We start from the raw sequence: 15,766 nt of genomic DNA on the forward strand, positions 1-15,766 counted from the left end.
CACTGATGTTGTCTTAAGACCTCATTTCTTTGAAGCATAGTGTCATATAAACTCTACGTATAAAAATTACTATGGTGCTATTTTAGTTTCGAGTTAATTGGTAAAAATTTTATGACGGACTGGGCTGCAATTAATTCCATTCAAATCCAACAGTGAGCATTCTCCTTCTTGCCCAGCCACAAAATATCTTGTTTCACAGAAATGCAAGGAAGAGCCATCCAAGACAGTTTCTGTTCAGAATTTTAGCCACTTTGTTCAGTACTGTTACCCTAACATCTAGCTAGGCACAACAGGCAATTAATGGACAAAGAGAGTTCTCTTTCTTGATAGGTATCCCTTCCACCCCTTATTGAATGTCAAGGGAGACATACTGAAGTAAAGAGACAGAGAAAAGTCTCCTTTTTGAAGCAACAATTGAACTAGAATCTCACCTGGATCAGAGCCAGATCAGGGTAGGGAGCCCCCTATTCAAGGGTCTTGACTGTGACTGTTTGAGTCTGCTCCCTTTCTGTCTGTCTGGCACTTCTGCTGGCATGGAGCAGCTGGAGAATGGGCCAAGGATTTGGTTTTCCCTCCCACTCAAGCCAGTATCTTTTGGTCACAAGTTATTCAAATGTTTAATTTAAGTAAGCTCTTAAGTTGTCAGGAGGGCTGTCTAACACTCTTCCTCTCCAACTAAGTGGCAAGGTAGTACCAGCACGAGCCACACTAACATTTTGTAATTGGATTTTGAACATACACACACAGAGCTGGAGAAACTCAGGCAGGCAAGACCAGGAATTTTCAGGTTTTTTACTGGCTTTGTGCATGCTATAATCTGCAGTGTCTGGCTAGCTGAATAGAATAGCCAGACATTGAATAGATCATTTTCGAGAAGTACATTTCCATGGTCTGGCTGTCAGCTGCGTCCTGATAGGATTTAGTCAGGAAGACACACTGCCAGTCTTTTAGAAACTAACCTTCAGAGCATGTTTTGGGCTTGTTCATAAATTGCACTGTTAAGTTCCACATTTCTCCATTACCCATACCCAAAGGTGCTGTATATAGTAGTACTCTCATTGTGAAAATCTAATGGGGACAAATCACTTTAAGCATTTCTCAGAAGCTGTAGAGGGAAAATAACCTCAGTATCTGCAGACACACAAACACACGCTTACTGTAGCCAGTCTTTCCTCTTACTTAGTTCTTGTAGTTAAAGCCAGTTAGGATGATGACTATGGGAAGAAATATTTTACGACAAATGTACTGGAATTTTGTTGGCTCTAATATTAAGACTTGGAAAAGTCTCAATAACATCAGAAATGATGCAAGTGAGTTCTTGTTCATGCAGAGGTAGCAAGATTAATCTAGCTGTCATCTTCTGGGAAGTGTCTTCTGGAAAATCAGCCAGAGAAGCCTGTGCTGTCTGTAGCTCCAGTCCAATGCAATCTTTCTTTAATGCCCTTTGTAGTGAGAGTATTGGCAAAGTCTAATCTTGGTGAAAAAAATTTGAAATTAAACCAGGGAAAAATTCCATCAGCGTTCACCTGAGATATCTTTTTCATTTTAAAATGGACCTTTCTCCAGTGAAAGGTTCAATTTCAGCCTGGAAAGAAATCTTTCATTTTGCACTATTTACAAGAAAAGCTGAAGGAATGAAGATGTGGATACCCAGTAGTGATCCTTTGATATCATTTTAACTGAGTCTACTGGTTAGCTCTACTAAGGATAGCATAGTGCTCCGTCTCCCTGCACTCACTGGGTATTTTGAGGAGGAAGATAGAATCATGCAGGGTGATGGAATAGCACTGACTGGAAAGATGTTCTTCATCATTCTGGTCAGTGCTATTCCATCACCATGTAGCATTAGCAGAGGTTTTTATTCCCTGTATTTGAGCTTGTAAGCTGTAGGTAGGAGACTGAATTCTTTCACCAGTTAGCTGAACATTAATTTACCAGCATTCAAATTTATTGTATGGAAAGCCTCCTTAAATTAATAAGACTTTTAATAGAGTGTAGGTATACTGTTAATCATCTACTTAAGCAACCTCTGGGAGTAGAGCCCCGAAGAACACATTAAAGTTTGCCTAAAGATAAAATATTATAAACATTGTGGAGGATTTGATTTGAAGAGAGACCAAAAAGCCCTTTAAAGTATTTCACAGGGAAATAATGCTTTGGTTTTCATCTGTGATCTTCACGTGATTATGGATTATGGATTATTTGCAAAGATCCTTCTCTGCTTATTTGGTCTGTCTGAGTGGGTTTTTATAAAAATGTCTGGACCACATTATTTCTGTATTTCAGAAGTGCTTTTCACATACATTTGAAATGCAGGATCATTACTGTGTACAACATGTTTTTCAGACAGTAACAATTCATTTCTATGGCCAGATATGAGACTTGGGGGAAAAAAAAAGAAGCCATAATGGATGTATGTGCAGGAATCCCCTTTCTCCCTTAGCTGTAATTGAACAAATGACAATGAGATAATACTGTAATTGTTTGCCTTTTCCATTAAGCCAATATGAAGATTAAAGTACCATCTGGCTTTCTGAAAACTAAAGTTAGAAAACCTCCAGCTTGAAAGAAAAAGCAGTTGGATCCCTGTTGAGTGGACATTTTATATGTAATCTAACTTTGCTCGTCTCCACTCAAAGTTCTAACCACAAATAAGTACTCAGAGCTTTTCCCTAGTTGTAAGAGTCAGCACCCTAATGGAAGTCTTTCAAAGTACCTTTTCCTGGAGAACTGAAAACCTTGGGTCTGTTCTTGTGTTTATGCTCCAACTGAGTTTAAAGACTGAACCTGAAAAGGAAATCTGGTTGGATAATTTCATAATAAGGGTTCTTTTTTTTCCCTTTTCTTTTTGAAACTGTAACCTTTTCAAAAACATTGTTTTCAAAGTTCTCAGCATTACTAAAACTACACTTTTTGCACATTCATAGCAATTTGCTATGGCATTTTGACAAATCTTTTTATTTAGTATTACTTCTAAGATCTTAAATAGCTTTTGCAATCATTACAGAAAGAACAATTTCAAGTCATGCTTCACCTGTGAAATCCATTTTATTGAATATTTATAAAGTAATCTCAAGGAAAAAAAAGCTTTTTATATTATCAAGAAATTTCACGGAAAAATAAAATGAAATTTTCAAGCTCTATGAAAAAAAACTGGTTTCAGGAATTTTTTTGTGAATTAAATTAGTTTTTCTTGGATTTTTTTTCTTGCTACCAGCTCATCTAAAAATTTCTGTTGATAAGAAACAGAGAGTAATTTTTAGGGAAGATTTAATCCAAAAGAATACTCCAGGACTGTTAGTGTTGAAAATACTGTTTCTAGTTTTTTTTTCCAGGCACTATTACCACTATCAGAATCAGAAACCCACTTTCATTTGATTGTTCTTGTATGAAATTTAGCCTATAAACAAACACATGCAGGAACTTCCCCTCTTTTCTCTCTACCCACCCCCTAAATGTCAAAGCTGCTAAAAAAAGTATCTCCAAGACTTAGAGTAAAATATTTTCACATTTTGATCTTCCTCTAGTCTAGGATTCCTGCATTAAAAAAAAAAAAAAAAAGGGAAAGAAAGAAAAAAAGGAAAAGCAGGTAAAATAGGAAGTGATAGGATGGTCCAAATCTCAAGCTTTCTAGAGTCTTCCCCTCTTCCCTGCACCCTCAGAAGGGAATGTCCACCTACCAGCTTTGACTGGATTTTCTGGGCTGGTTAGAAAGCATAACTGGTGGACAGGGAAGTCTGTTTTAATAAAGTGCTTCTTTGGAAATATTTAAAACTCAAAATCCAGTGGCCATCCAATGATTTCAGATTCCTTCTGAATGAACTCACTGCCCCTTTGGACCAAGCAAACTTCAATAGGCTTTAGGAGTCTTTGAGGAGAAAACCTTGCTCTTCCTCTTGTGTTGTCTGACCACCAGTTCTGGGTCAAAAGTACTGAGCCTCGCTGAGACAAAGAAGGCAGAGAAAACCCACTGTTGTTACCCTCAGAACCATCTGATAGTGATATAACATTGCACTCCTCATGTGACAGGGCAGATAGCTTTGACACATTTCTGCTTTTAAAAAAACCCTAAAAGGTAAGTTTTAGCAGGACATTTTCAGTAAAGGCCTCCTGATTCAGTCAATGTATGTGACCTTTATCTAGAGAGAACATAAGGCTGAATTTGGGATTTTGTACTTTACAGCTGTGAGCGCCTTTGTTGTCCTTGGGGCAGTTTTAAAACTACAATTTAGCAATGAATGTTGTTATTGCTATGTGCTTCTTTCTTGGCTAGCTGAGTTGTATTTAGCAAAATCCGTAAAATAAAATTCTCAAAGCTAAACTCATTGAGATATTCATCTTTATGCATGAATTTAGGCAAGGCTACCAGTGAGGTTTGGTTTGTGTAGTCACTGTTGAGCAACACTGGGAAACAGCCAAGGTATGGGCAGCAAACACTAATGTATAATCTCAAAGCCATTTCAAAAAATGATGTCTGTAACTATTGTCTCACCTTCACTGACTGTAAAAATGAGAAAAGTAATGTTTGCCCAAGGCAAACAGGGTTTTGAATATTAATTTGTATTTGTAAAGTACATCAACAAGGTAAGTTGGAACACCATTTAACCATGAATATGCAAATACACTTAATCCTGTATTTTCACACCTAGCAAAATGATGCAGACAAGAAATCCTTTCCTTCTGAAATACATGCTTCATTAGGCAAACTCCATAACACAGAACTATCAGCAACAAGTTGTGTTGAGATTCCACTTGCCATTTTATTTTGATCAGAACAAGAATAGGGTTTTAATATATCCTGTGATTTTGTTTTAGATAAAACACTCCACCCAGTGTACATCATAATTTCTCCCAAAGTGTTTTTCAATAAAATCTCTTTTTTGTCTGAAGAAAAACGTGCTGGTTTGTTCTTTTCCCCTCTGTCTCCCCAGTGCATAGTTTGGGACTGGGATTCCAACGGAAAGCATGATTTCATTGGAGAATTTAGCTCGACTTTCAAGGAAATGCGAGGAGCTATGGAGGGAAGACAGGTAAGTGGAAACACCTGAGCAATCTCAATATGTAATCTTTGTAGAGCAGTGTTCCCCAGACAATCCTGTCATAAAGCAGGTGGAATTGCCTCATCATTTCCCTGAACTCAGTTGTGTTGATCTCTCCCACAGATTTTACTGTTACCTGGACACAGTAATCTGAAAATGTAAAAGAGCATTTGTTCTTGTACGTTCATGCCTGAAATACTTAAGGTTTTTTCCTAGTTCCCATTCCACAGGCATTTCTTTCTGCTAAGATTTATTTCCTTTGAACCCAAGCACATGGTTTCCATGAGGTGCTGTGCTGCAAAGCAGTTCCCCATTCTGGCTACTCAAAGTATTTCCCTGCTTGCCTAAAGGCCTCTGTCGGGTGAGGGTCATTCTCATCTTTCTCCATTTCTCATGTGCTGCATTCATTGCTGCCAGCTTTAACTAGAACCCATCATGACGAACCTGATTGATTTTCTAAATATTTCATGATTTACAGCCCTCAGGGAAAATGAAATTGTTGGCTTATCAATAATTTCACTCCTTTATGTCATCCTGATCTTTTCAAATTGCTGCTGATAGTAATTACTTAATATGATTAGTGATTTGGCATATCTAATTCAAGAAATTGTCATTTTCTATTATTACTTACTTCTAAATATGTTAGTTTTGATAAATTCTCTGAGGGAGAGTTAAAAACGTTGATCCTGCAGATAATTTGTATTCATTGTTCCACTTTGTGAGTTCTACTTTGAGATTGTTGTTGCAATCTCAACCCCAAACACAAATGCCTAATAAGCTTTATCTGGGCTTTATATATATAATGTGTTAGTAAAAATCTAACACAGAGTCCGAAGGTGTTTGTTAAATGGTAAGAAGTTAGTCTATGCCTTAGGTCAAGAAACATTTATGGCTTTTCTAGATATTTTCTGTTGAAGTTCTTAGAATACGCTAAAGTTTGGCAAATGCTGCTCACGTGTAAAATACTGCTGATATGTATCAGTCATATATTAGTCCATTATAAATAACTTCTGAACACAACCTGAGTGTAAGTGAAACCCTGTTTTCTCTCTCAAATCAAGTCAGAGGATCAAAACTTTTATTAAACAAAATTTGAGTGGAAATAAGGACATAAACAAATCCCAGAATGAATAACATTAACAAGGCCAGTGATGTGACAACACTTCAAACTTGTGTACAAATACCCGTGTCTCAGGAAGGGACTGTGTGAGAGTAAAGGGTATGTATTTTCAATGTAAATATCTTAAAACCACATCATGGTCCTTCCCAGAAGACAGCTTGTTGGCCAAAACAAGAGCTTTGTAGTCCAGAATGCCAGGAATGGGTCCGCAGGATAAAAGATGTATTCTTTATTATGATGGAGAAATAGTATGCTTTTTTTCATCCTCGGCTAGCAAAAAGAATGATTACCCTTTCAGAGGCATGAGAAGTTAATGCAGCCATTTGTCAGTTCTTGTTCTAGGGTGTCACTGCAATATCATCAGAGTGCTGTCCCAAAATGTTTTAATTTTGCCCTATGGTTTAGTGCCTGGATCTTACTCTTGCTATGGGCCTGCCATTTGCCATTCTGCAGGTTGTCTTTCACCTTAACCTTTTACCTGCAATCTTCCTACATCCTAGGAATTGTGCCTTTTTTTCTTCCTTGTTCCTCTCATTCTGTTTTGGCTGTGAAGTTATTCTGTGGGCTTGCATCTGCAAAACCCTGTTGTTGGTATAACTAATTGTCATGGGACACAGTTACCACCAAGGTGGGAATCAGTTTCTTTTCTCCTCTTTTCTAATCCTTGTTTTGTAGTCTATTCTAGAGGAAAACAAGATTGAGTGGACAAGATTGTAAGTGTTAGTCATTTAAGTGGCTGATAAAAAGTGGTCCAAAAATATAAATGCACATGCTAGATGGCTCTTGCCCCTGATGAAATCAGGGTTTGGTGAGCACTAATAGCACAACAGACAAGAACAAGCAGTAGGAGTTTGAGCAGGTCCTGGTGGAGATGATGTACTTATGGAAAACAACACTGTGATCACAGGTTGTTCAGGAGAGGTCAGCTGTGTGGGAAGCCACGTCACTTGGCTGGAGCCAGAATGTGATTTCCCTTTCACTCTCTCCCTGTCCCTCCCTCATCCTCTCTCATTTTTCTCTATTCTGTAGAAAGAACTATTGCTGCTAAAGGCAATATTGCATTGTCTGTGGACCCCATAAAAACATCTTAGTGTATAGTTTATGTCAAGATCCTTTGTGCAACATTAAGTAATGTGATTAGCAGTTGTCAGTTCTTTTCCTTAGTTTGAGCCTCCCTAAAGAAAAAGCATGCACAGTGGAGTGTTTCCTTTCATTAAAGAGGCTACAGTGCACCTTGAGAAAATATAGAGAAGGAAGGTGTTTTGCCTTCAAATAGATGTGTTGCTAGCTATTTCTGATAAGGAAGGCCATATCAGAGAAATGTAATTGCATGTGGGTGGGGAGATGAGTAGGTTAAACATAGTTCTTTGTTCCTAGAAGAGACCCTTCCATAGCCTCAGACCAGAAAATATTGTTTTCCATGTAGTACTCCTTTCAGTCAGAGGAAGAAAACTACATCCTCCAGACCCTGGTGTCAACATTCTTTCACATTACATCACAACAGTGAGTGTCGAGTGTCAAAGATGAGGGCCAAAGCCTGGAACTTCATCTCAGATGCTGTGGAAGCCAGAGTAAAGAGTAGGACTCAGGTCTGGCATCCCTATTTGAGTTGCTAAGGAGATGCAGTGAAGCTTCTTGTTCTAGTTATATTTTCTTTTGTGCAGTAGACTTTGCAGCCAGCTACAGTCCATTGCTATAGTTCCGTCAAAAGATAATCAAGTGATTGTCGGCCAGGGTTTTTCACTTTCCCAGGAAACTGGAGAGAATTGGAAGGAACATTCATCATTGATAGGGGATCCAGGAACTTTGATTAAGTTTCAGCTGCAAATCTGTGTGGTTTTAAAGGAGGCTACACCAGTGGCACAGATCTCCATCTCTGCCCATCAGCCATGTCTGTATTGGCTGGAATCAGCAGCACAAGTTGTCACAGATGCATTAAGCAGTGAGAGTGGGAGTATCACAGTTCGTGCTGGTGAGCAGGATGGACTGTGTGGTATCTGTGAGCTGCTAGTGCTTCTCACCATTTCACCAGCTCACCTCATCTCCGGAGGGGCTGACAGTGATGTTGAAATTGCCTTTTAATTGTACATAGTTCATCCTTCAGAAAGCACAGAGCATTCTGACCAATTCTTCAACCTCCCCCTCTAAAAGTAAAGATATTTTTGTCTTGTAGCCAATCTATCAACTGCTACAGAACTGCTTGAGATAGACAGAATGCATATGTGTCACCTGCTTATTTACAGGAGCCAGTGGTGCTTCTAAGACTGTTCAATCCCTAGGCTGTGTACTGATTATCCCCACTTTTGAATGACAGCCTCATATGAGCTTACTGGCTTGCCTTGGCTGTGAGATTTCTCAGAAATGTGTCTGAGACCAGGCATCATTTAGATAAATGTTGTGAATCTAGCACTTGTGTCTTCTGAGTGGTTGAACCAGTACTGTGTGAAGAGAAAATTTCTTACCTGAATGAGATCACTTGTTTTGATCAGAAGTGGCATAAGTTGTTTATGAATTTCTTTTCTAAATGCGGTATGTCTTGGGTGAGATTTACAAATCTTGAATTACAACTCCTTCAGAGTGTTATGTGTTCTCCATAGCCGAGAGGACTGAATTCTGAGATAACTTGCTGGCCTTCTGTTTTAAGAAGATTTTCTGATCATGAACAACCTCAGGATAATAACTTTACGTGTTTCTGTTCCATAAAAATTACGTTATGGTTACAGACTGTTATGTTCTGACACCTAGCCTGCTTTCATACTGACTACCAATAAAAAATGGCACTAAGACATCCTCTTGTTCAAGTGCACATCTCAAGCAGCCCTCGCATGAACCATGGTTTAATGGTGAAATTGGCAGTGCTGGCTTAACAGTTGGACTCAATGATCTTAGAAGTCTCTTCCAACGTGTAATTCTGTGGTTTCATGATCTTCTATTAACACTTTCCACCATTCCAAACTTTATTATTTACTCTTTCACCATAATCTTGACACAAAAAACCCCACAGTAAGAATAACTCTATCCTTATCTTTTTAAGTGAAATAATAATAAATACTCTGAGTTTATTGTGTCTTAGGATTTCTTTCAAGAATACATATAATATATGTTTTTAATATGTGTGTACAGTGACAGTTTCTCAGGCGTTCTAATATTAATCCATCAAGCATATTTAAAGAGAACAAGAAAAAGCTTGAGATTACATAAATGGAAATGCTATTAAAGCTTATCATAGTTGAAAGGAGAAATCCTCTACTGATGAGAAAAAAAATCACTTTTTTGGGTTTTTTTAATCAAGGCAATAAAGCCAGAGGGATTTGAGGGGGAAAAAAGAGAAATCACCTGGATCCCCTTGCAGCACAGGAGTTACGTAAGGGAAAAATCTGTTCCTGTATTACATAAAAAATGGACACATGTGCATTTGCACACACACAAAAGGAAAGAGGAGAAAAAAACCCTGTTGTACTTCTCATCTCCACTGACATTCCCACAAGTTCAGGGTATTATTAGGGAGGGCTTTTCCATCTAGTAGCTCTTCAGATGACTGCACCATGAGACCTTTAAGCTCTTGGTAATGGGCCAAGGTGTTTTTGACACCTGTGGACAATTCCAGTTTTATCAGGAGACAGCCCAGTTCACCCAGGACTGCCTGCAACATCAGCAGCTGCTGCTGGCCACAGACAGGGCAGCAGAGGGTGCAGCCACACCAGGCACCTGCCAAATCCCTGTGAGGAGGCAACCATTGGTACAGCCTCAGAAGCACAGGGGAGGCTGGAGGCTTAGCAGGGGAAACAAGAAATGCTTTAATTTCCACTTCATTCTTCAGGGGCAAGTTTCCAGAGGAAACCTCTGATAGTGATTAAAGGCAGCTCTTCTCTCTTGGTTGGTTGTATTTCTGGGACAGAAAGAGAAAAAATAATCACAAAACTATCCTGTCCTCTTGCCTAGAGGGATGGCAGGAATAAAGCAGCCTTTCATGTGGGAGGAGACTCAGTTCACATAAAAGTTGTTTGCTTATCTTGAGGCATCAGAAAGAGACGGTGCAGGATATAATGCTGCCTGCTATTGATTGGGGGTTTTGCCCCATCCATTAGACTGCAGTGCCTCCTTTGTCATTCACAAACTGTGCAATTCATTGCAGCAGCTGAACAGGAAGGAAGAAGAGAGAAACCAAAGAAGTGCAGGGGAGGCAAGAGAACACGTTACTGCCAACACAAGCTACGCCACAAACGTACAACAAGCAATGCAAGCTCTCTAGTCCTTTCCTCACAGCCCTACCCAATGTCCTGGTGTGCTAGCACTGTCCCAGAGAAGGCATCTGCTGTCTGCTATTTGTCTTGCCTTGGGGTACATGAAACTCTCCTGACACCTTCAGTCCTTTCTCTGAATAGCTTGTGCCACATACTGTCCAAATTTTGCTTCTACAATGGTTGCCTTCATTTAGTCACCTCCACTTCCCTTTGCTGGTGTATGGCAGAAATTGTTGCATTGTTTGCTTTTCTTTCTCTTCTGAAAGTTTTGTAAGGGAAGGAGTAAGGGTGTTTGGAAAGACAGTATCCTTCAGTGCAGAGTAACATCTCCCACTGAGGGATCTGTGTCTCCTCATCACAGGCACAAGAGGATTGGGACCTTCTAAGTGTCAGTATTAGTTCACTGATTCTCATTGAAGAATAGCTGAATGGAGTTTGCTCAGAAATTCTCCACACAGTGGTTTAAATTTAAGCATATAAAAGAAACACCAGCACAGTATAGTCTTGGGAGTCCATTGCCAACATTTGCAACATTACGTAAATTAACAGTCGATAGTTTAAAACCAGGTTGCTTTCTGTGTAAGATTCTCTGTATTGTTCGATAGGGAAAGAGCTTGCACAGCCCAGAGCTGTAAAGCTTTTGGAGGAAATGCTAAGTGACTTTCAGAATGACGAATCCAAACTTCACAATGTTTACCATTAGTGTCAGATTGCAGACTATTGCATTAGTTTCCTCTCAACTGAAAAGTTAATTTAAGAGCAAAAATGGATCAATAAAAGCAATGTCAGATACCAAATCAATACTGGGAATGTAGGAACAGACTGGAAATTGAGGTTGGCCTCAACAGTGCAAGCAAAACATTTGAGAATTGTTTCTTGTTATTACTTACCTGCTTAGAGCTGTATTCTGAACTCTTTTCTCATTATAAAAGCTGGATAAACAGTAAGACCTGTATAGGGAATTTCCTTCAAATGATGCTTGTTACATCTTTAGCTTCAACTGTGGGAATTGCCAAGGATCCAGAACTGGATCTTGGTGGGTAAGTGAAGACTTAGCTTTGTGTAAAACAGTCTTACTGGCTTTTTTAAGCCTATGAACTGGGAAATGTCTTCTCTCTCCTCTCTTATTCCCTTTAATTTGTTATACTGTCATCAATTTGCACTTCAGTAAGTGCAAAATTGTTCTTTCCTTTTGTTTTCCTACTTTCTGCAAATTTTCTAGTCTGTTCTATCCTTTGCTATATTATCCACATAAGCCAACAATGTTAGTGACTTGTACATAGAATATTTTAATAAGCTTTAGGTAGTTACTGAGAATTGTTATCCATACATCTCAAAATGCTTTGCAAAGTAGGTGAACGTTCATAATTGCATTTTACAGTTAGCAAAGGGAACCTGAAATATTCTTTTCTCTCTTGAAGTTATGTTCTATGCCACTTTGTTCCTTATTTACTATGAACTTCTTCCATAAAAATACCATGGAAATTTCTTTTTTCAGGATTAAATAATCCTTTTCCTAAGAAGAGAAATTATGTGCATAGTATATGGCTTCATATAGGTCAGGCCTTGTTTAAATACCAACATTGAAAAAATATTCATGTTGGAGGATGCTAGCATTAAGCATGTTCACCTTGGATGTTCAGGGGAAAGCTACTGCACCTCTCCAGTGTACTTCACTGTCAAAGGGAGGAATGCAAATCCTGTCTCCTATTTTTTCTTTCTATTTGATATATTATAGTTTATGTATGAAATATAGACAGCATGATTTCTCTGTAGAAATGATTTGACTAAGTGTGGAGACAACTGTGTTTTGAACCATTTTGCCTGACAGCAACCTATCAAGATTAGGCAGTGCTTCTGCCTTGCTTTCAGACACAAATATGAGTTTACCGCACTCCAGTGTTGTGTAACAGAGCACTCTCTTTGCTGGGAGAGAAGGGATTTTATTTCTTGAGCCTGACTGCTTCTCTCGAGTAGAGAAAAAACATTTACGGAGGATTTCCTCTGAACATGAGGGCCTGTATCTGCCTGTCTTCTCAGTTGGAAAATTTGTTTCACAAGACAAATAACTGAGCTGTAGGCTAGCTGGGAGAGCAAGCAGATGTTTTTCCTGCAGTTGGAACAGTTCTTTTGTCTTTTCCTATTCTTCACTCTGTCACCTGTCTCCATTTCACAGTGATGAAGATACCCCTCCTCCCCTGTGCAGAAATGGTCTCATATTGCTCCAAAGCCATATGTTTTGTCTTCCCTTTTTTTGATGTTTGACAAAATCTCTAAATCTGGACTACTTCAGAGCCATCCAAATAATTGCTGTTAGACAGTGGTTTGAAGCTCTATGAAATTTTTTGGGGCTGAGCACAAAGTAAAAATAGTTTTTGGTGCTCTAACACTTTGCTAAGATATATCACATATGTACCTCACTGTATTATAACACTCTAAGTATTATACCTCAAAGTATTATAACACTTAGGCAGGTTTTCATTGTAGGCAAAACACTGTAACACTTAAGACATGTTTAATTTCAAAATGTCATCATAGAGATATTTAGATAATAGATCATTCTTGTTCCTTTTGGAATTGTATTTCTTTCTGTCATCCAGCATCACATGTTTTGTCTCCACACTTGAAAACAGCTCCCTGAAGAGAAATAGTCATGCTATTAACCATATTAACAGCATATTACAGATAAAAATCTGTATACACAAACGCCAATAGACAATTGCATGTACACATGTACATTTTACTCCCGCAGTAAAAGGCATGGATAATACTATAAACATTAGAGGTGAGGGTCTGAAAGCTTGGCCTTATCTGTCTGCCTAAAACTAGAGGAAGGCAGAACATTTCAAGTGGAAATTATTAAGAACCTGGGAGATATGATAAGGACAAGGAGATGTATTTCAGTAACAAGGTAGGACCGTTGTGCTGTAAAATTGACTATTTGTAGATAAAGCTATAAAATAAAATTCAAAAAGGGATCTTATTATATTCTTAGGGTTAAATTTCAAATGTATCATTAGTTAGCTGCATCTTTGTGAACATTTTACTGATCTTCCTAACTTTTTATTTTGCTATCAGACTTAAAGGGAAAGGGAGATGATTGCTGACCAGAATTTTTCTAATCATGAGTTTAATACAAAACTCAGTATTACTGTGATAACAGTTTTGTAGTTAATACAATACATCAGGTTACTCTCTCCAGTATTTTCATTTGTATTAAGTTCCCTCTTTTTTTTGTCCTCTTAAATGATCTCAAAAGATCCTCAATCTTGCTTATGTAACACCTCAAACTACAAGACTGGAAGATGACAACAAATTAATCTGGATGTCTCCCTCAGTGCCACATCCACATTATATGTTCAAAGATTGATGTTTGCCCTGGGCCTTTTTCTATTAACTCTTCTCTGCATAGTTAACAGTTTTCATTTTTTTTCCTCTCTGTGCACCATTATCTGTAATGATTTAGTCAACTGTGGAAATTGGGCAGTGCAGTTTTTGATAATTATTCAATCTGTACATAAAATTTTCCTGCAGAGAATGACTGCTATTTTTTTCACAGGTACAATGGGAATGCATTAACCCCAAGTACAAAGCAAAGAAGAAGAACTACAAGAACTCAGGCATTGTCATCCTTAACCAATGCAAGGTAAATATATGTTTTGCTCTTTGACAATTTCTTCACTAAGCTCTCAGTGATATATTTTAATGGTGCTTGGAACAAAATGGAACTGCCTGTAGAATAGCAAAGGAAACTATTCCCCACAAAAAGTAAAGGCAAGGACTTGAATCTCAAAAGCAAGTTGACTGTTGTCAACTCTTGTTTCATTTCTCTTGCCCTATTCCTGCTCTTGAACAATGGAAAAGACAATACTAAACTCTAACACCTAAATACTCTCCAACTTTGTGTGTATCCCCTGTAATACTTCCATTATATCTACAACATTGCTCTTGTTTCTCTTAAACACCAAAATTTCCTCTGACTTCCTACAGAGATGTTGGTTCTACTTTTTTGTTTTCCTTTCTGTAGGTTTAGAATTTTGATTTTTCTGTTTATAGTTTTGTTTCTGTCTCAAACTGTATTTAATGATTCTTCCTTTACCTTATTTTCAGTTGGTCCCTCTCCTCCTTCCAATTTATCTTTTTTTCAGGCACTTCTCCTATGTTTAATCAGTACATAGCTAAGCTGAATATCTTGCTTTCTTGTCTGCAGATACACAAGATGCATTCTTTCTTAGATTATATCATGGGAGGCTGCCAAATACAGTTTACTGTAAGTGTCTTACTTCTCTAATTTGTTTTGAAGAAAAGGAATCCCCTAAGATACCAATTCATTTCTTTCAGAGAAATTATTCTTACTTGCCATTCCTTGGTAAATTATTAAGTTCTTCTTGCAAAATGTATTAAGGGCCAGCCTTCCTTTCCAGAATGAGTCCTCTGTTAAAGCAAGTTGTTACCCCTGAAACAGTGCTATACTGGAAGTCACACACACAGAGATCCAGCCAGGGACTACTCTCTGTCAGCCTGGAGTAAATGCTGGTGTTTCATATCTCAGCCATAGCTACCAAGTAAGATGGCACTACAGGGGGACACAGTTCTAATTTAGAGTGTACTCAGAAGCCATTCAGTTCAAGGAGCAGGGTGTAAAAGGATTTGCAGGGCTCTTCATATACAGAAATACCGCTTGCTGTATTTCCAGTTAATAAATTTAGAAATGTTTAATGATGTGTGGGTTTGATCTTTTTTTGTATCATGTATCTAAAAATTAATATACTTAATATAATGTAATATGATGTATCAGTTTTTCCCATAGCATAGGAATAGGGATTGTGGCTCAGTTCCAATCTGGTTTATGTGATTTCTAATTTACGCCAACAAAAGGGCTAAAATCTAATGCACAAAGGTAATATTCTTCCTCTGGAGATCTTTTCTTTTCCTATAGCATCCTGCCCTATTTCTGCTCCCACATATAAAGTAGCAGACATTGGATGCTACAGATATGTTCCATTTCACATTTTCCAGACAAGCCTTCATTTTCCAAAAAGATTTGACAAAAAAAGAAAGATTTTTTTAATATTACCAGAAAGTTCTAGCAGCAGCTACAGACAGTTGTGGATTGTCTTCTTGTGTACAGATCAGCTTTTTGAAGTGTTAGACATGGACTTTGCCCATACTCATTACAAACTCATTGGATAACGCCCAGAACTGAGGACTCTGTTTTGGTTTTGAAGGAAATACCTTTTGCAGTGGACAAAAATCTTCATAATTGTCTTCTTTCATGTAAAGCATACCGTGTAATTACTTCTCTGCCTTACCTGGCTACTTCTTTTTTTATCCCCACATACCAGCAATGCGCATTCCTCCTT

General features: G+C 38.2%; 1 protein-coding gene across 2 annotated transcripts in view; it reads left to right on the plus strand.

Moving 5' to 3' along the window:
* CPNE4 (copine 4) overlaps window positions 1–15,766 on the plus strand; it is a 225,974-nt gene that overhangs the window by 166,843 nt on the left and 43,365 nt on the right. For both annotated transcript variants that reach the window (XM_068205258.1, XM_068205268.1), the window contains 3 exons: window positions 4,932–5,030; window positions 13,963–14,049; window positions 14,614–14,673. In XM_068205258.1, the coding sequence (XP_068061359.1) occupies window positions 4,932–5,030; window positions 13,963–14,049; window positions 14,614–14,673 (246 nt within the window). The remainder of the gene's footprint in view (window positions 1–4,931; window positions 5,031–13,962; window positions 14,050–14,613; window positions 14,674–15,766) is intronic.

This window comes from Anomalospiza imberbis, chromosome 1 (assembly GCF_031753505.1).
Source record: "Anomalospiza imberbis isolate Cuckoo-Finch-1a 21T00152 chromosome 1, ASM3175350v1, whole genome shotgun sequence".
NCBI classification, from domain to species: domain Eukaryota; kingdom Metazoa; phylum Chordata; class Aves; order Passeriformes; family Viduidae; genus Anomalospiza; species Anomalospiza imberbis.